The sequence below is a fragment of the Chionomys nivalis genome, chromosome 4 (assembly GCF_950005125.1).
Source record: "Chionomys nivalis chromosome 4, mChiNiv1.1, whole genome shotgun sequence".
NCBI lineage: Eukaryota > Metazoa > Chordata > Mammalia > Rodentia > Cricetidae > Chionomys > Chionomys nivalis.
The window spans coordinates 77,710,625-77,737,701 of NC_080089.1; the positions used below are offsets into that span (position 1 = coordinate 77,710,625).

Below are 27,077 nucleotides of genomic sequence, written 5' to 3' on the forward strand. Positions count from 1 at the left end.
GTCAGGACCAGTATGGTTTGAAAACTTCCCACCAGTGGGGTCTGGTAAGCAAGACATGAGAAGCCTTGCTTAGAACAGTTTTCTGGGCAAGATTCTTTGCAGTAGGAACATTACTTCTAGTTTTCTTAGCCTAAAATGCTTTTAAATAAAGCACAGCTTTTTCCTGCATCTCCTTCAGAAGAACTAAATGCTAACTCCTGCCATTTTGATATAAAGGAACACTTAGTTTTGACCCCATTGTTTGTAGTGGGAGCTGCGGGCTGTGTTCCTGTCACCCAGCTCCCGGCCGCCTGGCTAGCTTATGCCCCAAAATAACAACACACAAACTGTATTCTTTTTTTTTTTTTTTTTAGTTTTTCAAGACAGGGTTTCTCTGTAGCTTTGGAGCCTGTCCAGGCACTAGCTCTTGTAGACCAAGTTGGCCTAGAACTCGCAGAGATCCACCTGCCTCTGCCTCCCGAGTGCTGGGATTAAAGGCGTGCGCCACCACCGCCTGGCCCAAACTATTCTTTTAAACATTGCCTGGCCCATTATATCTAGCCTCTTCTAGGCTAATTCTCACGTATTAATTTAGCCCATTTCTAATAATCTGCATAGCACCACTAGGTGCGCTTACCGGGAAAGATTCAGCATGTCTGACCTGGCAGCTTGCTTCATCGTGTCTGCCCTGGGGAGCAGCTGCATGGCGTCTAAGCTCACTTCCTCTTCCTCCCGGCATTCTGTTCTGTTTACTCCACCCACCTGTGTTCTAACCTATGAGGGCCAAGCAGTTTCTTTATTAATTAACCAATGACCTTCCTCCATCAATTGTTATTTAGGCAGAAGTGTCCTGACATCACGATAGTAAGTTCTACACCATTGCTCTTGCTCTGATTGTGTCTTCTCTGCCCCACTTGCTTAGATGATAGATGCCTGTCTTGAGCTGAGACTGCCCGTGCCAGCAGGGAAGGGTGAGTGAGTGTTCCCCATTGAACCGAATGTTTTGTGCTTTCAGGAGATATTCTGGGTCCTTCCATCAACGGTTTGGCCTCACTGATACGGATGCCTTATGGTTGTGGTGAACAGAACATGATAAATTTTGCTCCAAATATTTACGTTTTGGATTATCTGACTAAACAGAAGCAGCTGACAGCTAATTTAAAGGAAAAAGCCCTTTCATTTATGAGGGAAGGTAAGCATTAGATGTATACTTCTATTTGTTAAAAAAAAGTTTGTGTTTTATAGGTTAGGATCTCCCTGGGCCATGTTTCAGAATATATTGGGGTTGTATCTGTGTTTTGGTGGGACTAGATGGTATTGATGAGCTGAAGGTCAGACCATGGGAGCTTCTACTTGACTTCCTGAAGGCAGCTGTTCTTTAACAGCTGCTAATGTAAACTCTTTAAAAACCTGCAATGAATGAGTGCTCATTTGTGGTCCTTTGCTCACTAGTTTTTCTTGATACGATCTTATGTAGCTCAGGTTTGCTTCAGGGTAGAACTTCAGGTATGGAATGGACGCTTACACCTCTGAAAATGGCAGATGTGACTCTGCGCTATGAGAACGGCTCAGCTGTGGGGAGCACCTGCTCAGAGCAAAGTTAACAGTGGTTGAGTGTTGTCTGTGTCAGGCAGTGTTATTTTCTTTTATTATTTTTTGTCGATTCTTTGTGGGTTTCCCATCATGCATCCTGATCCCATCCATCTCCCAGTCCCTTCATATCTACCTGCTGCCCTTGCAACCTCCCCCCAGAACAAAATAAAATTAAAAAGAAATACAACCCCCCCCCAAAAAAAAAAACAAAAAGAAAAATGACCAAACTGGTATATAAAGAAAAAGAAGTCTCATCTTGTAAGCTGGGGTATGGCCTAGTGAGTCACACAGAGCACCCTTTAGTCCATATATCTTCACTTGCAAGTGTTCATTACGATGAGTTGTTAGTCTGGTTCAAGCCCTCTGATTTCTCCTGTATTCTTGATTCTGGGCTCTCACTGGGACGCTTCTCCTATATCCTGTTGTCGCCTTGTGTCATGGAGGTCCTGCAGCTTTGGATCTGCAGATCTGGCTCCTTCACATGCTCCAGCAGTTCATAGATGAGATGGATGTTGGGCTGGGCCAACTCATAGCCCTGGTTCTGGGCTTGGGTGGTAGCTTGGTGGGTCAGCCTGCCAGCTTTCCCCCATCAACGCCAACAGGGTGAGCTCTCCTGCGTTGCACTGGCCAGCCACCCACTGCAGCAGGCAGTAAGGAGTGGGCCAGTTCTCCTGCTCTCAGGCCCTCAGTCCCAGCTCACCTGCCTCTCCACTGCGTTGTCTGGGAAAGGTACAGGGCCTGTTCTCCCGAGTGCTGCAGCTGGTGAGGGGCAGGGCCAGCTCTCCCACCCCCATGACCTCAGGGCCAGCTCTCCCACCCCCAGGATTCCAGGACCAGCTCTCCCACCCCCAGGATTGCAGGGCCAGCTCTCCCACCCCCATGACCTCAGGGCCAGCTCTGCCACCCACCTGTAGGTAGTATGCTGGCACTCTCCATCTAATAGCTCAAGGAAGCTGAGAAGCAGGAAAGATAAATAGCTTGCCTAGGGCCATATGGTGAGCTAACCTGGGATTTGGACCCAACATTGTGTTTAGTCTTTACTCTCAGCATTCATGGCTACATTCAGCTAGAGAAGTTGAAGAGTGGTAAGCAATTTCTAATAGTAATAAAAATGCAAATTTTGAGTTCATGAAATACTATAGAAGTCAACTTCAAATAACAGTCTCAGGTTGTTTTTGATAGCCCTGTTTATATGATATACACTGTACAGGAAATCATGAAGATGGGTAGGAATTACACAAAATTACTGGGATGTGCTTACTCAGCACAATCTGGGAAAGTAAAATTCAATTTTTTTGTGTATGTGTTTTCTTCCTTTTTCTTTCTTTCTTTGTTTCTTTCTTTGTTTCTTTCTTTGTTTCTTTCTTTCTTTGTTTCTTTCTTTGTTTCTTTGTTTCTTTCTTTCTTTCTTTCTTTCTTTCTTTCTTTCTTTCTTTCTTTCGTTAAATGCAAAGAGAAACCTACCACTAGCTATTTTGTCCATGTTTCCACAAATTGCAAAGTTCAAGTAATGAGAATATTTTGATATGAACCTTTCTTTTAGCTTCTCTATTATATCCTCAACTAAACTCTGAGTAGTACTAGAGAGGGCAGCTAATCCTATTGAAAAGCCTTATGTTTCTTTCATCTTCACAACAACACAGGTGGTAGGTGTATTACTATTTCCATGCCATAGATAAGGAAACTGAGTCACAGGGAAGGGAAATAAGCCTTGGAAACCCCAAGAAATGGGCTGCAGAATCCATGCATTCACAGGATATCTTGTGTACAGACTTCCTGGATATTTATAGAGGAGCAATGGGACAGAAAGATGAGAACCCGGAGATGGAGCAAGATACTTGAGCACACCAACATGTAGACTGTCTCAGTGGGGTTATGATAAAGCAGTAGGGGTGAACATGGGATACTGTTGGGGGAGAGGAACTGTAAAGGTCAGAACCTGCAGAGTCAGATTGCACCAATGTGAGCTGTGTCAATCCAGGCAGGACAGGGTGGGAGCCAAGGGCCACACAAGAAGGCAGTGTGTGGGAAGAAAAGGCAAGGGGCACCAGAGTTTGGGATCTAGCTGAGTGCAGCCCTGTGTTCTCATGTGAGGAGGAGATAGGGTATATTTTTCCTTCCATTAGAAACATACATGGTGATGACATTCTGACTGGCTGTCCAGCCCAGGAGCTGATAAGGGCCCCCCAAGGAAGTTCTGTGATTTAGCATTTGCTACTTTTTATATAGAGATATTGATTAAAAAATGCTATTCTTTTAGCTGGGAGGTGATGGCATACATCTTTAATCCCAGCAATTTGGAGGCAGAAGCAGGTGGACCTCTGTGAGCTCAAGGCCAATCTGGTCTTCAGAACAAGTTCTAGGGCAGTCAGAGCTACCCAGAGAAACCCTGTCTCAAAAAACCAAACCAAACCAAACCAAACCAAACCAAACCAAACCAAACCAAACCAAACCATAAAAACCAAAAAGACTATTCTTTTAATGTATTTTTACATATCATTTATATTTTAAATATATACATATAGGAACTGTTATTTTTGAAAATTCTATTATAATTATATTTAAGAAGTGGTATCAAGTGTTGTCTGCGGTAAACTGTGACATGTTGATCTTTACACCTTGGCTTAACAGTCATAGTAAGGAGATAAGTAAAAACTGTAGGGGACTGTTAAAACTTAACTCTGTACTTTTAGAAAACAAAATTTCAGTTTATACTGAGATTAGTTTGTCTGGTTTCAACTAGAAAGTGAATACAGATTAGATTGGCATTTTATAATTTGATATAAATTCATTGTTATATTTTAATAAAGCAAAATAACTCATAAATGCCTATAATTCCATACTTATGTATGATTTATGAACTAGTTTTTACTGATCAAATGTTTGAACTCTTAAACTTTTAATTAATGTTTATTATACACATGAGTGTTTTGTGTGCATGTATGTCTGTGCACCACATGTGTGCCTGGTGCTTGCAGAGGCCAGGAGATGTCAGATCCCCCTAGACCTGGGATTACAGATAGTAGTAACCTATCAAATGGGGAGTCAAACTTGGTTCCTCTGCAAGAGCAGCAAGTGCTCTTAACTGTGAGACCATTGTTCCAGCTCTTTAAATTCTAATTTGAAGGGCTTGAACCACTTTAAGAACTATTGACCCCTTCGAGGTCACTTGGTTTGTCCCTGTGACACTTTGCTCAGGGTTAGGACAGCTCAGGCCCCAGTCCTTGCTCTTTTCCAAAGACAACACTGGCCCTGCACTTTAATTCTGGTTGGGTTGTTGTCAAACCAGCTTTTCAAAGCCAGCTAGGGATGTAGCTCTTTTTATTTTTAATTTTTTTTTTTTTTGCTTATCATTAATGAGGTCCTGGGTTTGATTGCCAACCTGGAAACACAGGGTTCCAAGTAGCCCCTCTGGGACTCTCCCCTGATGCTTCTTGCTGCTAGAAGTACATATCAACCAAAGGGAGAGAAAGCTTAGGTCCCCAAGTTCTAGCTAGTCCTCCAGTGCACAGCATTTTGACTTTTATGGATGTCACGGGAGGAAAGGAATGTAGTGGTTAAGACACTAGCCGTGGGTCCTATCTTGGGTCTGCTTCCTCAGCCTCTCAGAGTCTCAGTTTCCCACCTATAAGATGAAATAATAAAAGCAGTTACATGGTATTGAGAGACCAAGAATTAGACTCCCTGTTAAGCAGACAGATAGGGAGAGGGGCCAAGGCTAGGTAATAAAGGCGCTAGATTTCCAAGATGGCGGGCTTCTACCTCAGCTTCCTGACTTGAGAGAAAAGTCTAGTAGCTTAAAACAAAGGCGGTATAGGCTTTTGTCTCCCACTAGCAGAGCCTTCCACGCCACACCTCTGGGCCAATCAGTCATGCTATTTGTCTTTAAATGATCAGCCCTAAATGAGGAGAGAGGAGGTTTTAAAACCGCAGCCCTCAGGAAGAGACTAAAGTTTCCAGCTTCCCAGTCCCTCCTCGCAGAGGGTCTTTTTGTCAGTGTGCCTGCTGCATGTGTGTGTTTCCTGGCCCCAAGAAAAATCCTTCTTCAACTTTTGATTCTGAGATTTCTCTGCTGTTGTGCTTCGGATTTTCCCTGCCTCTTAATTCTTTAGCTGGCAGAGGAAAAGATCTCTGTCAAGGCCCCTAGACTGTATCATTTTGGGTACTTTTCTCAGCTTTCTCCTTAAGATTGTATCATCTGTATTGCTCTGGTTTACAGTCTTCCCTTAACATTGTTTAAAACTACCCTGATCATCATCTGTATTAATACTCCAATGGTGAGTCCTGTGTCTAACTCACCCCTTCCTCAAGGTATGACCACGTGGGCACCCCAGTGAGTGCTGAATGTGGATGAACAATCACCACCAACTGCTTGGACTTTTAAGTTCATCTTTCTAGTATGGAGGCCAGGACTAGGAGAGTTCTGCAGTCCTTCACTGCAGGGATTACCTGCAGACACTAACCATTCTCTCTAGCCTTGGCCGTCCTTACCAGCCAGGAACCAGTGGAACCAGTGTTTCTTTCTTGCCCTGCAGATTCAGTCTGAACCAGAAGGGGAAATGTTTCCTGACATCAGTCTTCATTGTGACATCAGCGTCTCACTTCACAGACTAGCTTTTAAGTCTTGTAAATATGTTTTTATCTTTTAAGGCATTAATGTAGTTTTGTGTGAGTTATGGTCATTTAAATGTCACTTGGGAACAGCACATTGCCTTGTTTAAGTCCTGGTGACCCAGGGGTCCTGTAATCAACAGCTGCATCTTTGTGTGCAATACATTTTGCTGTCAAGGAAAGAAAGAACTGTCAAACAAAACTGTTTCTGACAAGGACTAGAAATTCCGAACTTGTTTGTTAATTGAAGGCTTAAACTGCTTATTTCCCTCAGAAACTTAAAATTTTTATTCCATTTTATTTATTTTTATTTTGTGTATGTGGGTGTCTAGGTGTGTGTGTGTGTGTGTGTGTGTCTGTGTCTGTGTAGAGTTCAGAGAATGATTTTTGGGAATTGGTTCTCATCTTCTAGATGTGGGTATTGGGAATCAAACTCACGTCCTCAGGATTGGCAGCAAGTGCCTCTATCTGTTGAATCTGCTCAAGGATCCTTGTCTTCAGATATTTAAATTAAAAACTCTTGCTGTTTGTTTTCCCATGTGAGACTCAGACAGAGTCTAGTTGAAAACACATGTTTTCCTTTATTATAACATTCTCTGCCTCCCTCTCGAACTGAGCCCTCAGCCTGGGAAAGTGCTATACTGCTGAGCTACACGCCAGCCCTGGGGTGTTCTTTTTTATTTGTTTCTGCAAACAGTACTTTCATCTTTAGCCTGATAAGCTGTAGCTACTTTACATCCATAATTAGTCCAAAGAAAACTCATGACCCGGGAAAATTTGCATCTTATCCAGCCCATTGTAAAGAACAGTTTATAGGTTGTTATCCCAACTTGTATATTTTAATTTTAAGAAATGTCTAATAATTCTGATTATATTATTATTTTCCAAACCAAAGAGCTATGTGAACTTGAAAGTGTTGCTCTTAATTCTTGGTAAACTTTTGGAGAAAACCAAGCTTCTAACTTGCTCATTTACCATGATGAAAAATCTCCAACTTTGGTATCTACAGTGGTATGCAGATTGTTATATTAACAATAAACATCATAGCTATGTCATCAGTATCTTTTTCTGCTAATAGAGTAGAAATTAGGCTTGATATAGGCAGTTGTTTTGGAGGACAAGCAGCCAAGGGTTCTCTAAGCGTGCATGGTTGGATTAGAATGTGACAAAGGGAGTCTCAACAGAGACCCAAAGAGTTGAGAGTCAAACCAGCTCTTCTCCCAGGCACTTCTTCCTTTGTGTTTCCATGGGAACAGAGCTGGAGGTCTCTGACCTGCTTATTAATCCATTCTGCCACTGAAGATGCTGCAGCTCCTATTTTCCTCGGGACTGGATGTCCTTGGTGGGGAATAAGGCTGATTTTTCACAATGAAGGGGAGTGTTGGAGGGTGGTCACCTGTGTTAGACTCACCCAAGTTAGTACTTGTAAGAGTCTTCTCACAGTTCTTTATCCCTAGTGAGCACAAAATGAAGATTTGCTATTTAATTATACAACAGTGGTATTTCAGGTATAAACATGAAGATTATAACCTGAAGTTTTCTTCTTAAAGTTAAGAAAAAGTGTCTTTAACTTTAAATGTGTATATATTCCTTTTGTTTTCAGCTTCAAATATCACTGTAAAGCATACTGTTCTGTCTTATACCTTAATCCAGATGCTCAGATCAGGATTTGAGTTGGACAACCAAGGGAGAAAAGCTTGGGTCTTCATGGGAGAGGCAGACAAGGGAGAGGTAGATACGGGAGAGACAGGCCTGGTGAGCATTCTATGGCTGAGTAGTCTCCACAGCAATCCTCATTTACTTATACAGTAATACTTCATTACAACCACTGCGTGTGTGTGCATGCACACGTGTGTGTGTGTGTGTGTGTGCATATGTGTGTGTATAAATATGAAGTGTGGAATCGGCGTGGAAGCAGACAGTTGGTTTCATCATTTCCCTCAGGGGTTCATCACCAAGTCATTTAAGAAACTCTGCCTTCGATCATTATTTTCCCTCTCTCTCGCCAGCCTAAGGGACAGAAACCACCTGTCCTTTCTGTTTGGCCCTAAGCTTTAATTCTGACACTGTAGAGAGCAGACAGTTTAGATATTCAAGCAGAGGAAGCCTTTTGGGGAATACTGGAAGTGGATAAAGCTCGGCCTTGACTTTGCTTGCTTTCGGGTGGCTAGAAGGGTGTTTGATATTACTCCTCATTTAATATTACTCCTTATTTGATATTACTCCGGTGTCCCCAACAAGAAGCCATAGCAAGTGGATTGATTATACATGGATTTTTGTGTCTTCAGGTTATCAAAGGGAACTTCTTTATCAGAGGGAAGACGGCTCCTTCAGTGCTTTTGGGGATAGTGACCCTTCTGGGAGTACTTGGTAAGTGACTTGTTTTTTTTTTGATTAAACAAATCAGTATCATGGAACATGTGTATACTAGGTCACAGTGGCCATGGACATTCCTGTCTGTGTGGACGCTGCACCTGCTTGTTACAGAACCTGCCTTTAAAAGAGGTTTCAACAACAACAACAACAACAACAACAACAACAAAAACAACACAATTCTAAAGCATTTGCAAGTCAAGTGTGTTCTATTCACAAAACAAAACAAAACAACCCATAACTCCTTTCTTTCTTTTCTTTTCTTTTTTTTGAGGGAAAAGCAGAGACAAAAATCCTTTAAGATAATGGTACAGATAACAAGGAAAAAAAATGCTGTGTGACGTTGGCCTTGCCATATTTGATTTATTAGTACAAGGCTTTGTTAAAACAATTGTTGTGGTTTTGTTTTTAAGATCGTATTTCTTAACCAGGCAGTGGTGGCACATGCCTTTAATCCCAGCACTCGGGAGGCGGAGGCAGGCGGATTTCTGTGAGTTTGAGGCCAGCCTGGTCTACAAGAGCTAGTTCCAGGATAGGCACCAAAGCTACAGAGAAAAACAAAAAACGAAAACAAAAACAAACAAACAAAAAGATCATATTTCTTTTTTTTTTTTTTTTTTTTTTTTTGGTTTTTCGAGACAGGGTTTCTCTGTGGTTTTGGAGCCTGTCCTGGAACTAGCTCTTGTAGACCAGGCTGGTCTCGAACTCACAGAGATCCGCCTGCCTCTGCCTCCCAAGTGCTGGGATTAAAGGCGTGCGCCACCACGCCCGGCACAGATCATATTTCTTGAAAAAGAAACGATGATGGGATTAAGTAATGAGTAGCTCAAGTTTCCTCTTGCATGGAATGCTTGTGGTTGGTTTGGGACAGTTGACCTGACTCCTTGTTCCGTCGTGGTGGCTGACTTCAGGGCTGAGGAGGTCTCCTCGATCTGCCTACAGTGGGAGAAACCTGGATGCTATTGCGCATGTCCACCACACTAAGCTGTGACGAGACAGATCTCTTTGGGTTTTCCCTCGTCCTGGAGTCAGGGTGTCAGTCTGTACACACGTCTCTTTACTGTGCCACTTGGCATTGTTAGCACATTACTATGCTCTTCTTGCTGGGCACAGTGGCTCGTGCTTGTGATTCCAGCCCTTGGGATGTGTGGGTGTGAGGACCGAGGCCAGCAGGGGTTACAGACTGAGAGCCCATCTCACCTTTGTCCCCTTCCCTACACATATAGTGTTTTGTGTCACGATTCCGTACAGTTCACCCAGTACAATAAATACTAGGCATTTTTGACATGAGGGGTCTCTATTGTATAATCTCCCTTTCTGCCTTCCACTTTTACAAAACCTACCTACCAACTTTTCTACCTTTTTTCTCCTCATACGTATCTCCTCTCACATGTATGTGTGTGTGCATATCTATATCTATATATCTTCTTTTCCCGTTCATACTTCTTGCTTCTATGCTATTCTTTTTTAAAATTTCTTTTCTTCCTCTCTTTAGACATCATTTCTAGGTTGGTGGAGATGGTACTTAGTACCGTTCCTATCATACAAGCATGAACTGAGTTTGGATTCTAGAACCCGCGTAAAAAGCCGAGGATGGGTGACATGTGCCTGTTACCCCAGGTTTGGGGTGGAAGGGATTAGGATTGGTGTGTGTGGAGATGGCTCCTTGGCCACCCAGTTTGGCACACCTGGTAAAATGCATGTTCAGTGAGATACCCTGTCTCAAAAAATAAAGGTAAGAGTGAATGAGGAAGGTGCACACAGGCACACCTCCCTACTCACACAGGTGGCAGTATGCGCGTGTGCGCGCGTGCACACACACACACACTCACCATTGCTAGGTATTGGTGGCCATACACACGTTGGTCACGCCGATTTGACCCTTATTCTACCATTCTATGGTACTGAAACACCCGCCCCCCCCCCATGACTCTCACTTAAAGCGTGAAGTCTGCTTGTGAACTCCACAAATTTCATCGACAGTTTTGGACTACACATGCGTGAGGGGTTTTGTGGTGCTTGCCTAGCACAGTCAGAAGTGTATTGTTGGGCAATTCAACTATCATGAAAGGATGGATTCTCAACCTGTAAAATGCTGGGAACAAAATTATTTCCAAGGAGCAATTAGGTGATTCCTAAATTTATTTCCAAATGGGATATTTTGTGAATTGATCTAAAATTTCTGAGCTGTGTTCAGATGAGAGCCAGGTCCACCTGCTATGACAAGTTGTTCAGGTTGTCTCTTTTCAGTCTTCCGGTTTTTCCTTTGAGATGCTACTTCTGGTGAATTTTCTGGAGGGATGGTGTTTTTGTTTTGTGTGCTCAGCGTGAGAGGTCAGGACTTAAATGTATTTTCTGTGCTTTCCCCTCCTTTCTCCAAGGCTGTCAGCATTTGTTTTAAAATGTTTCACGGAAGCTGATTCCTACATAGATATTGATCCGAATGTGTTACAAAGAACATATAATTGGCTCAAAGAGCATCAGAAATCCAGTGGTGAATTTTGGGAGCCAGGAAGAGTGATCCACAGTGAACTTCAAGGAGGCAACAAAAGCCCTGTGACACTTACGGCCTATATTGTGACTTCTCTCCTGGGCTACAGAAGATACCAGGTATGCAATCTTCTGCAAATCCCAGGAGCGCGGATGCTCCTGGGTCAAATATGTGTCTTGGAATGGAAAGTGCTTTGTAATTTTACATTGCATTTGAAATCGGCATTCGCATAGCCCTGTGCTTTGCGCTTGGGGCCACATTCCAAAATCTGGAGAAAAATAATAACCAAAGCTTTTAGAGTAGCTTAGGGGAATGTACAAGGTTCTTAAATATATGCATTGTGCTTGCTTTTGACAATAGAAGTCAGTAATGTTTATATTTTATTGTAAGGAAAAAGCTTGTACTTTAGAATTTGGGACTGTGTCCTAGCAAGCTGAGGGGAAGGATTTTCTGTTTTCTTTTACAGTGCTAAGAATTGAGCCCAGGGTGTTGCTTTTGGAGGCAAGCACCCTGCTGAGCTATGGTCTCAGGAATTTTGAATGATTTTTTTCTTTGTTTAGATCTTTAAGCTTTTATGGAGTAATAATGAAGCTCTGACTACTTTTCTAGCTCAATATGAGGCCAGTGGAAGGCACACTTTTCTCTGAGCTTAGCGATTCAATTCTTAGTAATAAGTACGGGAAGCGTATTTCTGAAGCTATATTTTCTTCTGCTATTTGGACTTGTCGTACTCAGCAGGATAAAAAGTTTGCATAAGTTTTTTTTAAATCCTCTTTAAAGAATAGTGTCTATTTAATTATTGCAAACCAACAGAACTGTTATTCAGACTATATGGCAGGTGCTTACATGTCAGTGGACATTGTTGATTACTATTGCCCACACCAAGGTCGTATGCTTACCAGGCCTGGAATCATTATTTGAGTGAATGTTTCAATGTACTTCTTATTTACATGTGAGGAGTAGTAATATATGTGTATTATTCTTCCAAGCCTGGTGTCGACGTACAAGCTTCTATCAAGTTTCTGGAGTCTGAATTGAACAGAGGAATTTCCGACAATTTCACTTTAGCCCTTGTAACCTATGCCTTGTCTTCAGTGGGGAGTCCTAAAGCGGAAGATGCTTTGCACCTGCTGACTCAGCAAGCCGAGAAGGAGGGTAATGTCTGGGACAGAGGTTGAGAAGAATGCCGGGCTTCGTGGGGTAAATGTGAAAAAAGTGTGTGCTAATGATGACATTGGCAACACCTGTCTCTAGAATGATATTAAAAAAACACAAAGCAGGGCAATACCAGCACGGGGTCTGTGTGTTTTATTGTGTCTCACCTCTTCAGGAGTTGTTTATAGAACTTTAGACATTGGACTTGGGCATTTTTTTTAAATCAGTCTGTCTGTCTACCAATTTTGTATGGGTGTTTTGCCTGCATGTATGTCTGCACACTGTGTGCTTGCAGTACCCACAGAATCCAGAAGAGGGCAGTGTACTCCCTGGAACTGGAGTTAAGCTAGTTGCGAGAAACCAAGCATCTTCCTTTTCTTTTTATTATTTTTTTTCATTTATTTTGCATACCAACCACAGTTTCCCTCCCTTCTCTCTTCCTGTTCCCTCCCCCACCTCCTGTCTAAACCCCCTCCCACCCATTCACTCCTCCTCCATTCACAAAGGGGCAGGTCTCCCATGGGAGTCAACAAAGCAAGGCATATCAAGTTGAGGCAGGACCAGGTTCCTCTCCCTGCGTCAAGGCTGGGTGAGGCATCCCAGCATGGGGAATAGGTTTCAAAAATTCAGCTCATGCACCAGGGATAGATCCTAATCCCACTGCCTGGGGTCCCACAAACAGACCACGCTACACAACTGTCACCCCCATGTGGAGGGCCTAGGTAGGTCCTTTGCAGGCTCCCTAGCTGTCGGCCCAGTGTCTGTGAGCTCCCAATAGCCCAGATCAGCTGTCTCTGCGGGTTCCCCCAGCATGATCTTGACCCTCTTTGTTCATACCTTCCTCCCTCTCTTAGGTGGACTCCTGGAGCTCAGCCCAGTGCTTGGCTGTAGACTGCTCCATCTGCTTCCATCAGTTGCTGGATGAAGGCTCTCTGGTGACAGTTAGGGTAGTCGCCAATTTGATTAGAGGAGAAGGCCAGTTCAGGTACCCTCTCCACTATTGCTAGGAGTCTTAGCTGGGGACATCTTTGTGGATTCCTGGGAGTTTTCCTAGCACCAGGTGTCTCCCTAAGCCCTACATGGCCCCCTCTATGAAAATACTTATTCTCATTATTCTCCCTTTCCATCTCTCCTCCAGTTCAACCAACCTGATTCCTCATGTTCCTGTACCCCCATTCCCTCCCCTCTGCACGACCCCCCGCCCCCAGTTTACCCAGGAGATCTCACATATTTCCCCTTCCCATGGAAATCCATGCATCCCTTTTAGGGCCCTTCTTGTTATTGAGCTTCTCCGGGGTTGTGGATGGTAGCCTGGTGATCCTTTGCTTTACATCTAATATCCATACCATGCTTGTCTTTCTGGGTTTGGGTTACTTAACTCAGGATGTTTTTTTTTTTTTCTAGTTCCATCCATTTGCCTGCAAATTTCATGTCATTGTTTTTCACTCCTGAGTAATACTCCATTGTGTAAATGTACCACTTTTTTTTTTTTAATCCATTCTTTGGTTGAGGGGCATCTAGGTTGTTTCCAGGTTCTGGCTATTATGAATATTGCTGCTATGAACATAGTCGAGCAAGTGTCCTTGCGTTATGATTGAGCATCCTTTGGATATAATGCATGTTTATGTATGCTTGTATATGCATATGCTTGCATATATATTATATGTATCTATAAAACCTGCTTTTTTGCTGGTCAGAGACTGGACTAGTACAGAAATATTTAATGGTCTAAGACGTAAGCTTTTGGTAGCTGCCCACTCTGTCCTGTTTTCCTCTCAGGAGACACACAGTTCTGGCTATCATCGGCACCCGCACTTTCGGAGTCCTGGCAGCCGCGCTCCCTGGATATTGAAGTTGCGGCCTATGCGTTGCTCTCCTACCTGCAGCACCATGTTTCTGAGGGCATCCCCGTCATGAGGTGGCTCAGCAGGCAGAGGAATAGCCTCGGAGGCTTTGTATCCACTCAGGTGAGAGGCGATTGTATTTTTAAAATATCAATGAAGAACATAGCTGTTTCTTCATAGAGTCGTATGATTATAATTTCAGTAAGTTAAATGAAAGGTTTACGATGGTAATTTTAATGATTATCTCATTTGAGCCTCATGGTGTGTTAATTGAATACACCAGTGCCACGTCTGTATCAGCTGTTCTGTATCTGTGGTGATCGGCTTGAGCCCATTGCTCAGGTCAATCTCTCAGGTCATGTGCTTCCAGCACGAGAGCCACAGAGGCCCCAGAAAGCAGTCTTCTCGCAAGGCTGGAGGTTCCCAAATACTGCCGAATGTTTTCTTTAGAGAGCTTGCTGGATATTTCTCAAAATGTACAATCATTTTTCTTCTCTCAACAGGATACTGTTGTGGCCCTGAAGGCCCTCTCTGAGTTTTCAGCCCTAATGCACACGGAAAATACAGATATCCAAGTGGCTGTCACAGGGCCCAGCGCCCCGAGACCTGTACACTTTCGGATTGACACACAGAACCGCTTTCTCCTTCACACGGCAGAGGTGTAGATGGGGTGGCCATTTAAAACCCTGTGTAGATGGTTCTTTATTCTGGAATACTACTTTGATATTTGTCTTCTGACTTCAGCAAAGAATTGTCTTCAGAGCCCCATGGAGACATGGAGATAGATGGGTTGTCTTGTTTTGGTTCCAGGTTCCAATTTTTGAACTCAGGAAGGATGGAAGGGATGGGAACTTGGGAAAAACGATGGGCAGAAAAGAAAAATAATGTGGTCACGATCACACTGGGAAGGAGTGATAGTCACTGAGTCCCAGCTTTGCATAGTCACTGTGGTAGCCTAGAGTAGGCATGCTCCTGCATTTGTTCTTCAGGCCATGTGTGCCCCCATTTGACAATGAGAAAGCTGGCCGAGGGACCGTGTTGACAGTAGTAGAGCTGGTCTCAGAATTCTTCTGCCTCCTGGGTGCTGGGATTACAGGCATGTGCTACCACACCTGACTCAAATTCTTGCTTCAAAATGCAATAAAGATTATGCTAAGAGCTAAGTGAAGGAGAGGAGCAACGACCAGAACAAAAGGCTAAAGCTGGACGCAGGGAGTACGTATCATCGTGTTCATGGTCAGCCCCGATGAAGGGAGGTCAGGGGAGACCTGCTTCAACCCCAACAGGAGGGCACTTTGGTCAGGGGCACCCATGTACCTTCCCAAAGGTTTGAGGTGAGAGACCTTGTAGAGCTTGGAGAGTATACTTCACCCAGGTCAACTGGTTGAGCCTTTGATATTTAGGACCAGGCAGAGCAGCCAGCATTCTCCAGGACTGTCTCTGCTTCTAGCGTGGGACATAGCACCAAACTTGCATGCTCCTGGGTAGGAGATGTCTATGGAAACTTCATCTCTCTCTCTCTCTCTCTCTCTCTCTCTCTCTCTCTCTCTCTCTCTCTCTCTCTCTCTCTCTCTCTCTCTCTCTCTCTCTCTCTCTTTCTTTTTTAGCTTGCTGCGCTGGAGCCCACAGAAGTTAATGTTTCTGCTCATGGTTTGGGATTTGCTATTTGCCAGGTATGTATATATGATTGCCTATTTTTTGTAGTTAAATGTGACTTTTAGTAACAATTCTTTGCTAAAACTTTAACTTAGATAGCTTGTGTGAAATTCTTGTTGAGGGCTGGCAAGATGGCTCATTCAATAAAGGCGCTTGCTGTCAAGCTTGACTTTGATCCTTGGGACCCACGTGGTGGGAGGAGGAAACTACCTCAATTTGTCCTTTGGCCTATACACAAATGCCATGCCATGCATTTGATTTATTCACAATAAATAAGTGAAAGTATAATAAAAATCTTAACAATTTGCTTCTGTGACCTTAGGCAAGATACATTTTTTTTTCTTTAATAAGTACTGGAGATGTTACTAACTAGTGCGTAGACAATACTTATTTGTGTTGACTTTCTGCTTGAAAAACATCCCTTGGAGATTACTTGCCTTTTGAAGGTAGTGTTGAAATCCTTCAGTGCAAAAATTTATGTGAACAGTTGGGAAACCTTTTTCCCCTTTTGAGGCATAGTCTTGCTATGCAGACACAGTTAGTAATATACTCAAATTATAGTCCAAACTGCTCTCAAACTTGTGATCCTCCTGCCTCAGTCTCCCACGTGCTGGGATTTCAGGCTTGTGCCACCTTGCCTGGTTTCTACATTTTTGTCATATTTGAAAAACAGTTTAGAAATTATGATGTTAATGGGCTATAGAGATGGTTTAGTGGTTAAGGGCAAATACTGCTTTTCCAAAGGACCCGTGTAAGGTGCTCTCAACTGCCTATACCTTCAACTCTAGAAGGATCCTGCACCTCTAACCTCTGTGTATGTGCACACACACACATGTGCATACACACACATGCAAACACGTGCACACATACATCATTCAAATTTAAAATTAATCTAAAAATTATAATGTTGATAGTTGATAGAATTTCTGTTGTGTTTACCTGATAACAAATATGTATTTTACTTATACATTCTTAATATTTATTTAAGAATATGAAGTCAGTATGGTTTGTAAGTTGATAGACAATGTATTTCCTTATGGTAAAACCTCATAAAATAACAAATTTAAAAATTCAAGCATTATTGTGTTTGGAGTCATGCTATAGGATGAAAATGTCAGCAAACCTGCTTTTGAAGTAATAATAAGTGCTGGAATTAAAAAGGAGATAGTATGGAAAGTACTGACTGGAGTGATTACCCTAAAAACATAGCATAGAGTCTTTAAAATAATACTAATGGAAACTCAAGCGAATAAACGATAAGGCCAAAAATGATTATGACTTGGGTGGAAACAAACCAAATAACCACTTATAAGGCAATAAAATGCCTATTAGAGAGATAAGGTATTTTTAAAAACTCATATTAATTATATTAGTTTTTAGTATGGCATTATCATAAATATGTATAAACTATTTTGATCATATTTATGTGCTTAGTTATGCACACTTATCCTGCCCATTGTCTCTCCCAGTTTTCTCTCTTTTTAAAAATAGTTCAAAAAGTCACTTTTTAAAAAATACTGGTATGGTTACTTCTGTTGAGAGGGCAGCATCTTCTTTGCTTTCTATTGCTGTGAAAAACAATGGTCAAAAGTGACTGGGAAGATAGGGGTTCATTTGCTTACTCATTCCAGTTACAGACCATCGCCGAGGAAAGTCAGGGCAGGGCCGGGGCGGCAGGAACTGAAGCCGAGACCATGGAGGAGTTTGGCTCATGGGCTTTCTCCTTTGGCTTGCTCGGCTTGTTTTCTTATACAGCACAGGGCTGCTTGCCCAGGGTTCCTCGGCCCTCTCTGATCAAACATTAATCAAAATATGCCTGTCCCTCAGACAGGGCCACAGGTCAATCGAATGGAGGTAATTTCTCCACTGAAATTTCCTCTTTCTGGATGTTTTCATTTGTGTCAAGCTGAAGAAAGCTAACTAGCACAGCTGCATATACCGTCCAATAGAAAAGACACACTTTATCAAACACATATAATTTGGAAGCTGCCAAATAATTTCTAAGATTTTTGGAAGGAATTTATTTATTTTTGGCGTGTGTGCGTGTGTGTGTGTCGGTGCACATGTACCGTTGTGCATATGTGGAGGTCCGCTTTCTCCCTGCACTGTGGGTTCTGAAGGAAGAGCTAAGATGCTCAGGCTTGTGTAGTAAGCAGGTTAATTGGCTGAAGCACCTCTCTGGCCCTCTAAGATGATACTCAAGGCACAGAAAGCATCTTTTAAAAACACCAAGGAAGAATAATTAAAGTGAAATGGAATTTTTTCTGTGAGAAGGAAAGAAAAACAGGATAATTTTTGTGAATCTTTATTGAAGACCATAGGAAACTCTTAGTCCCAAAACTGCCGTTCAGCATAAAAAGTCAATCCAGAAGTCCTGGGAACTTAGTATTCTTTAATCATCACATTTGTTGGAATTACAGCGTTGTTTGAAGCTGCTCTTGGTCAACGACCTGTAGACAAATCATTGAATTAAATGACTGTTGCTTGAGGTTTGAAGAGTAGTGACAAATGCAGACCTTCTGGTCAGAATGTTCGCTAGCCAGTGTCTGTATCAAAGTTCAGAAGACGAGAGAGAGGGACTGATAGCCTTTTCTCATGAAAGAGGGAAAAATATAAAAATATTAATCATGCAGAAATGAGAACTGAGATAGTCATTGTTACTGTTTTTATCAGTGCCCTGGAAAGAGAGTGCTCAGGCTTGTAGTAGATGTTCACTTAGTTGGGTTCTAAAACTCTAAGCAATGATGAATGAGTTCTTTTGAAGTTCTGCGAGTGGCTAGCTGAGCTTTCCTGCCAGCCACCTATACTTAGAGATAGATATTAATGACGAGCTTAGTCCTCTTGCTGGATGACACTAGTCCCTAAAGGGACAGTTGCACGCCATGGAAAGACTGCAGGTAACATACAGCCGTTAGAGGTCAGAAAGCTGCTCCAGGAGTCGTCCTTGTTATATTATACTCAGCATTAATTGCTGTAGTTTAAAAAAGAGTTGGAAAATGTCCAGAGTACCTCAATCAGAAAGATGATGCAAATTTCTGTTGTGGCAAAAAAAAAAAAAAAAAAAAAAAAAAAAAAAAGGATTAGAGCTCTTAGGTTTGAGGAGAGAAGGCTTAGCAAGAGATAATTTAAAATGTATAAACCTGAGAAGGGTTCTAGATGTTTGCTTCTGAGGTGTGTGCGTTTCTATGCCTACAATTCAAGTAGAATTAAAGGGAAATTCAGTATAACATAGTAATATTAAAATTTATAAAATTGGTTCCAGAATAAGTGGGTGCATTAAATATTTAAAAGTTCTGTTCTGTTTAGGCTCAGGCAAGCTAGGAAAATGTGAGTGCATTGCCAGGCTTCAGATTTAGCGTGGCTTTGAGACAGACACTGGTCCTTGTACTGCTCCAGTGTTCCCACGGCACCTTTCACATCAGAGGCAGGCACAGCAGAGGTGCGGAAGAAGACTCAGTGGACTGAAGGCTGTCACTTATTTTATCATCTTTAAAAAATGTTTTATGATGAGAAAGAATCCTCGGCAGTTGGACAGGTGGTGTTTGAGTTTGATTTGTCTTGCTGGGAGTTTCCAAGATTCCATTTGGGTAACAAAACTTAGAAATTAGGAAATTAATTATATATCAGTAAATACTTTTAAGAAAGTTGTCTGTAGCTTTCCCTTTTATCCTCAAGAGAATGTCTTCAATTCCTTGAGAAAATAATCCATAAGCATCATCTCTGGCATTCTGCCATTTACTTTGGTATATTGTCTAATAGTTTTCTCAATAAAAATGACAAACATTTATAAAAGCATTGGATAATGATGCTTTTTTAGCTGTTTATTTTTAGTTTGACTATACATCTAATTGACTTCATTACAGAAAGAATTATTACCTACTGTTTAGACTATAGCAAACACCTTACTACTAGTTTATCCCATATGTTAATTTTCAAAAATAGTGTTTTTGATGGGGAAGGAAATCTGTGGTTATAAGGACAAATATTTAGAATGTAGTTAGGACATTTTGTGGTTTAATAAAGTGGTAGTTGTTGGTTTTCCTCCAAGATCCATGACTTCACTTATGCCATTTTTTTTATTTATTGCAGTTTAATGTTGTTTATAATGTGAATAGTTCAGATTCTTTTAGAAGTCGGAGATCTATTGAAAATAAAGAAGCTTTTGATTTAGAGATTGATGTGAATGATGAAGAAGATGATGTCAATCACGTGAATTTGAATGTGTGTACAAGGTAGGTACCTGCTTAACAGTGCCTTCAAGAAAATAGATTTGCAGGCTTAATTTGTATGGTTATCAAATGAGATCAGTTAAGGAATCACTTTTAAGAGACTTCATCATTCATCCCACCACCCCACAGATTACACACCAGAAGCACAGTAAGAAAGTTTAAACCCTTTTTAGTCATGCTAAAATTAGTCATAAGTTTTCTTTGTATTTGTAATAAATTTGGGTAGAAAAACATTAAATTCTTTAATTCTTAATTTTATCGAGGGAATGCGAGAAAGCCCTGAGTGAACACATTGTTGACATGGGCACTGCCATGTCAGCTGCCTGATGTCTCAACCCATGGAAGTGGTAAAGCCTTTCTTTCCCTGGGGTGGGGCTCAGGGGGATGACAAAGTCTCCTTATGTTTTAAGTATGTGTTGGCAGTGTGTGCAAAAATGAGCAACAGCAGCTTCCTCCTGCAAGATGGCTGCAACCTTCTGCTGAGACGAGCTCACTCATGATCCTGTGCTATGCGTGATACAAGTACTGAGATTCTTAAGAAGTTGGAGAACAACTGTATAGAGGTGGTTCTGCTTTTCCACCTATGACTCGAACTCTTAACTACCAAGCTTGTGTGGCAGACATCTTTACCAGCTGAGCCATCTTGTCATAACTTGTAAATAAGAACTTCAGCACCAGCTGTGGGACACTTCCCTGTTGGCTGGAGAGGTCCAGAGGACCCCCAAGTAGGCAGGCTTTGCCATTGTTCTTGGTGGTGCATCAGAACCAGATGGTAAAGACCCCATTGATGAAGGCAATACACATTCTGGTCACGGGACATAGATCAAGGTGGGATGAACTGGAAGCTCTCTCCCTCCTGGCTAGTTTTCAGTACGTTTCCTAAGTTGTGCTATGTAGGTGCTGTGTAGGCTGTAGGGAGAGAAAACTCCCGAGTGGCTTCATCCTGCTGTAGATCATGTGTGTTACAATTCTAACCCAACAGGCAAGATTTGCCCATTGGCACAATAATGGACCAAGGATTTGGGGGATAACTAGCCACCTTATGATTATATTTGAGGTCCACTCCAAGTGAGGGGGTATACACCTCTTGCTATAAATCTAGTAAAAATCCCGGGATGAGTGGAGATACAAGTAAAAGCTAATAAAACTCAAGCCTAGTTTAGGAAAACTGTAAAATATTCAATCATATTTAATGCTACAAATGTTATTTTTTGTTGTTGAAATAGTTTCATTTAGGGTTCAGATTTATCTTTAACTTTTATACTTTTGGCCCAAAATTTATAACAGGATGCAAATCTAGCAACAGGAATAGTTGTTTTAGGTAGTGACAGCACTTCAGTCAAGAAGATTCTGGTCTTGGGGTAATTGTGTCCTGGTAACTTAAGTGCCCAGAGTGGTTCTAAAATTGGCCTGCATCCAAAGCACCCGAGGATCTCCTTTCCCCAGACATGCTGGCTTTACAGTAGAGATGCAAAGTTGTCCTCCCCAGTTTCTCGGTTATCTTGTGCACATGATTTTGAGAACAATCATGAAAAAGTTGTTAAATCAAGATAATTTACAATTTCAGTTCTATCGGTCTGTCTTCTCACCGCAGCATTGGTTGGTATTCAGTGAGAGACTAACTGTTAGAAGGCCCTGGCTGTGAGGACCTGGTGTCTGCTCTTTTCAAATATCCCAAGGCACTGTGGTTGAACTCCGTGCGTTGTTTGGCTGGAAACCCCTGATGCTTCTTGAGGGTCATCTCCATGTGTTCGCCCCATTCCTCCCCTAGTGCATTTTGACCAGCAGCTGGCGCTAGTACCATTTCTATAGCACCTTCCTTCTCAGCGGGGAAGGAAATAGGACTTCCTGTGTTCTTTCTTAACTAGGTCTCTATTAAATAATAAAAACATCACGCAATTACTATTTACTATCAATAGGAGGAATTTATATGTATCACAAACCTGTATGCCAGACATTGAACAAAATCTTTACATATATCTCATTTAGGTCTTACTAGAGTAGTTCTTTCCAGCCAGTAATATGCCCACTTTTCTCTCTGATTGATTGATTGGTTGATTAATTCATTCATTCAGAAAATAGTGGTTGAGAATCCTCTGTGTCTCAGACTGGGGTTTGCCCCGAGTGGCCAAGGGATACCCTTTTTTTCCATTTGTTGATTTAAGCTGGAAAATTAGGTGCTGTCAACTTCCGAGAGAATGTCAGTGTTCTGAGAAATATTTAGTTTAGGGCCAGTATAAAACAATCTATTGGATGGCTGTGCATTGTACCCGCTCCAACCCGCAAGCACACACCTGCTTCGCTGCAGGCACTCTGTCCTATTTAAGGGACCAAGTAAGCTGTCCTTCCACTTGTCACTGAGAGCTGGAAGACTGCCACAGCTGTAAGAACAGAACGCGTTGTTTAAAAATTTCCTATGGTGAATTTTACTTGTGCTAGAACAGTATTTAGAATAATATTTGGTAGTTTTAACTTTTGCACAAAGAACACTTGTCTTTCTTTCTTCTTCTTCTCTTTGGTGTAGATTTTTGGGCTCGAAGAGGAGTGGCATGGCCCTTCTGGAGGTTAACCTGCTCAGTGGCTTCACTGTCCCTTCAGATGCAATTCCTCTGAGTGAGATGGTGAAGAAAGTAGAATATGATCACGGAAAACTCAACCTTTATTTAGATTCTGTAAGTGGTAAGATGTTTCATCAGGCTAGTTTTGGTAAAGGTCCTATGTGTTGTGTTTAGAAGCCTGCCTCCCGTTCAGTATGCTTTCTGTAAGCTTTTTGTCTTTGAATGATTTTGGTGTGTTAACTATATGTTTTCTTCCATTAAAAAAAAAGTCATCACTGGGGTGGGGGAGATGGCTCAGTGGGTAAGAGCACTGTCTGTACACATGTGATGACCTGAGTCCCAATCCTCAGGATCCATGTAAAAAGCTGGGTGTGACCACACAAGCTTGCAACCCCAGCACTTTGGAGGGCAGAAACAGGAGTATCGCTGGGGCTTACTGGCTGCCGTTCTAGCTCCAGGTTCAGTGAGAGACTCTGGGTCATAAGAATAAATTGGAGATTGGTAGAGTAGGGTGCTTGATGCCCATTTCCTTATCCTTATGGCTTCCATATGGATAGGCGAATGTATCTGCTCTACACAAATGCACGCACACCACACAGACATACACACACCATATACACTTACAAACTTAAAAAAAAAATTCACTATGAAATTAATGAAAGTTACTATTAATGATGAGCCAAGGAAGGTCTTTTTAAAAAGCTTAGTAATTGTTTATTGAACTATCATGCACATATATTATGCATACACACACATATATGTATAATATTATACAATCATTTGGAAGATAATTTTTTTCATTTGTATGTTTGGTGTATATGTGTATGTGAGGACCAGAAGTTGATTGATGTTGGCTGTCTTCCCAATTACTCTTTACCTCATTGTTTTGAGTCAGGATCTCTCGTTGACCTTGGGGCTTCTGATTCACGTAGGCTGGCCAGCCAACAAGCTCCAGGGATTTGCCTATCTTCACCTCCTGAGTGCTGGATTCCAGGCTCATGCTGTCGTGCTTGGCTTTTTGGGTGTGAATTCAGGATGTGAATTGTGCTTACACAATGGACACTTTACTGACTGCGCCATCTCCCCTCCCCCAATAAGCAGCTTTTAAAAATCATTTTTAAAAATTATTTTCATAAATGGACAAACAAAGCAATGAGCTTCATTACGGCACCTACATATGTCTACGGTTTTGTAAATTTTTTTTCCTCTACTCTGCTCACTCTAACTAGTGCCTTTTACCTCTCCCAATACCCAGTTTCTGCTTTCAGTTCACATAAATTCCATTACCCTTTCCTCACATTGGGCTCTTTCTCCTCTGTTCCCTGGTGGCCCCCTTTCTAGTTTAATGTCTCACACCTCCTCCTCTCGTGCAGAAACATTAGGGTCTGCAGATGAGAGAAGACACATTGATCACTCTGGGCCTGGCTTTGCTTAATACAATAGTTCCCAATTCCATCTCTTTTCCTGCAAATGTCTTTATTTTAATTTTCTTGATGGTTAAATTGGCCTTCCATTGTATATATATAATACACATTTTCTTTATTTGTTCACTTGTTGATGACCATCTAGGCTTGTCCCATTTCCTGACTGTTATGAAAAGTGCAGGAAGAAACACAGATAGGCAGGTATCTCTATATTGTCTACTTAGAGTTCCTTCAGTACATACGCAAGAGTGGTATATCTTTGTCATGGGGTCATGTGTGTGTATGTATATATATATAATGTATATGTGTATGTATATACGTGTTTTGTACATGCATACAGAAACATCCACACTGATTTTCCATGATAGCTGGACCAGTTTATATTTCACCAGAAGTAAATCATGGTCATTTATACATATAAATATCAGGCCCTTATTAATTGTGGTATGCGCCCCTTCACCTGAGGTCTATCTGTAATGCTCCTATAGGCGGACCACTGTCTGCAGAGCTAGGCCTCTTCCAGTCATTAGCAGCAGTTAGAATTGAGATGCACTGTCTGAGAGGGATTTGGGTTGCCCCGGGAACAGGCTGGATGTTTACTAAATAATTCTAAATCTCGACAATCCCTTTAGGGACTAAATAAGACTAAGAGGCATTCCTATCTTCTAAGGATTGTTTTGGATTTAAATAAGATTAGTTTAGCTATAGTACCTGACAGGCAGAAAGCCTAAAATGAAAGAAAAAGTCTCTGACTTTTCCCATGAGCCATAGTGTGACCGCCCCTTCTAATCTTTTGTATTTTTTCAAGGTAAATGAAACCCAGTTTTGTGTTGATATTCCTGCTGAGAGAAACTTCAAAGTTTCAAATACTCAAGATGCTTCAGTATCTATAGTAGATTACTATGAACCAAGTAAGTGGAGTCTGGGGTTCCTAAGACTTTAGAAATCAAGCCAGGCACTCTGCTCATTGAGAGTGACCATCTCACTGCTTTGGTTTTGTAGGACAGTTGGTTGGGAGGGAAAAGTGTGGATGGAGGAGATGCATTATTTTTGGTATCAAAAAAAAAACTGAGTTCTTGGAATGATAATTTGAACTTCTTTGATATGACTGGTAACATTTTATAAACTAGGAATGACATAAAACATGAAAGCAGTCAGCCGTCCTGGCGGACTCCCAAATTCTTTATGAAAAATGACCCTCAGAGTGAAGCTGTGTGAGTGTGCAGCCCTTTCTGAATGAGCTTCTTTCTGAATGAGCACCCATGGTCTTCAGAGACGTTGGAGTGCATGAGACGGGCTGAGAGAATTCCATTGAGATAAGGTGAACCAGCTTGCAGTTTTGGTAATGCTTGTTAGAGCATTCAAGACAAAGGATGGTTCCAGGTAGTTCTGTTTCCTAGGACAAAAGCCAGCCCCTCTTGTCCCTTGCTTCCAGCCTCTGTCCATGATGCAGATACACCCAGGGTCTTATGGGATATCCCAGCCTCTGTCATGACGATACACCCAGGGTGTTATGGGATATTCCAGCATCTGTAGATGATGAGGATACACCCAGGGTCTTGTGAGATATTTAAGAACATAGGCATAGGACCTTTTTCCTGAGGTGAAGTGATAGGCTGCATTGTGGGGATATAATGACAGTCCCATGCTATCATTTTTTTTTTGGTGAGATTGGGGAAAAGATAAAAAAAAATTAAACCTACTATTTTTTAAGTAGCTGGAGATACATTTGTGATGTTGGAGAAATCTTCAAAAATATGAAAAATTAAAAATAGAATTTAATTAAAATTATAAAATGAAATGTTTTGTTTGCACTGAGATTTTTATAGGGTGATTTGTACCTTACATAGTTTTTAAAGTATTATCTCTACTATAACTTGTATCCCCAATTGAGTTGTTATTAGTTGGTATGCGCTCTGTTTTAAAACACTGAAGCGTAGCTGTTTTTGTTTTGGTGAGTTTATTATTTTGTGATTGGTTGTTTATGCAGCTAAACACTATCCATTTGTGCTATGAATTGTACCTGGAGCAAACAGAGTTTGATAGTATGCCCTGTCTAACAACAGGTACACATAAATTCCCATCATCCTTCGATTCGCTTAGTAAAGCCTAGGTCAGACACTTCTCAGGAGGTCTACTGGCATAGAAAATATCGTCCCCAAATAAACTCTCGAGAAGATTAAATGACTCAAAATCTAAAGTCTTTCCCTTCCAGTTAAGGTCGTGTTTGCAGCGGAGAGCTGCAGCCAATTTGCTGCCTTCTAATGCAGGCCAACTGATTGTAGATAGAACGGGCTGAACACGTCGTTTCTCGGCATTTATTTACCATCTGTGCCTCCTGAGCATCTCATTTGTTTCTGAGAAAGAAAAGTGAACGTTGTGAAGCATGGTCCTCTCATGATTTATGCTTAGCAAAACCACCGTTTCCCGACAAAGGAGACATGTAACCCGGGTGTCTGCCTCTTTAAACAGGGAGACAGGCAGTGAGAAGCTACAACTCCAAGGTGAAGCTGTCCTATTGTGACCTCTGTGGAGACACCAGCTGCCATCGCTGTGAGAATGGAGCCATGGGCTCCCTTCAACACTCTTCAGTTCTTTTCACTTTTTGTTTCATCCTTCTGTACTTGGTGGAACATTGATTATGATTTATTTTCAAAGGACTTCATCTAAGACTAGCCTTTCCAGAAACCCAAGTGTGACTGTTTCCACTCTACAGCTGATGATTGCCTCTGATGATTTTGAAAATCAATTGTTTCCCTTTCTGGGGGGTTCTGGGGGAATTTGTGTAAGTGTGTAAATCTCTAGCTTGTGTAGGCGTGTAACCCTCCCCACCTGATCTTTGTGTGGAAGATGATTAGAATGATGGCACTCGCGACTCTTTATTTCCCCTCCTCAGAAGGACTTTTTAAAGATGCATTTATGTCCCCCAGAATAAAAACGTTATTTTCCATTATTCGTTCCTGTTTTGTCAAAGGTGTGTGTGTGTGTGAGAGAGAGAGAGGCTCTCAGGCGTCTCATCCTTCAGTATTTGGTTTGGTGTTAAAGGAGCAGCAGAAGATGCTTCCTCTCTATTCCTTCCCATATCTGGCCTGATGCTACCTTGGGTCCATCCCAACTTCTTTATAGAAAGACACTGTCTTTTCCTGTGTTGTGCTGTTCAGAGG

At 41.8% G+C, this 27,077-nt stretch overlaps 1 protein-coding gene across 1 annotated transcript in view; it reads left to right on the forward strand.

The window, feature by feature from the left end:
- Cd109 (CD109 molecule) overlaps positions 1 to 26,846 on the forward strand; it is a 111,683-nt gene extending 84,837 nt beyond the window's left edge. Inside the window, exons 23-33 of the mRNA XM_057767218.1 lie at positions 995 to 1,171; positions 8,472 to 8,553; positions 10,938 to 11,166; positions 12,037 to 12,202; positions 13,982 to 14,169; positions 14,550 to 14,705; positions 15,654 to 15,719; positions 19,792 to 19,934; positions 22,456 to 22,603; positions 24,722 to 24,824; positions 26,386 to 26,846. Of these exons, the coding sequence (XP_057623201.1) occupies positions 995 to 1,171; positions 8,472 to 8,553; positions 10,938 to 11,166; positions 12,037 to 12,202; positions 13,982 to 14,169; positions 14,550 to 14,705; positions 15,654 to 15,719; positions 19,792 to 19,934; positions 22,456 to 22,603; positions 24,722 to 24,824; positions 26,386 to 26,552 (1,625 nt within the window). The 3' untranslated portion in view covers positions 26,553 to 26,846. The remainder of the gene's footprint in view (positions 1 to 994; positions 1,172 to 8,471; positions 8,554 to 10,937; positions 11,167 to 12,036; positions 12,203 to 13,981; positions 14,170 to 14,549; positions 14,706 to 15,653; positions 15,720 to 19,791; positions 19,935 to 22,455; positions 22,604 to 24,721; positions 24,825 to 26,385) is intronic.
- The last annotated feature ends 231 nt before the right edge of the window (positions 26,847 to 27,077 follow it).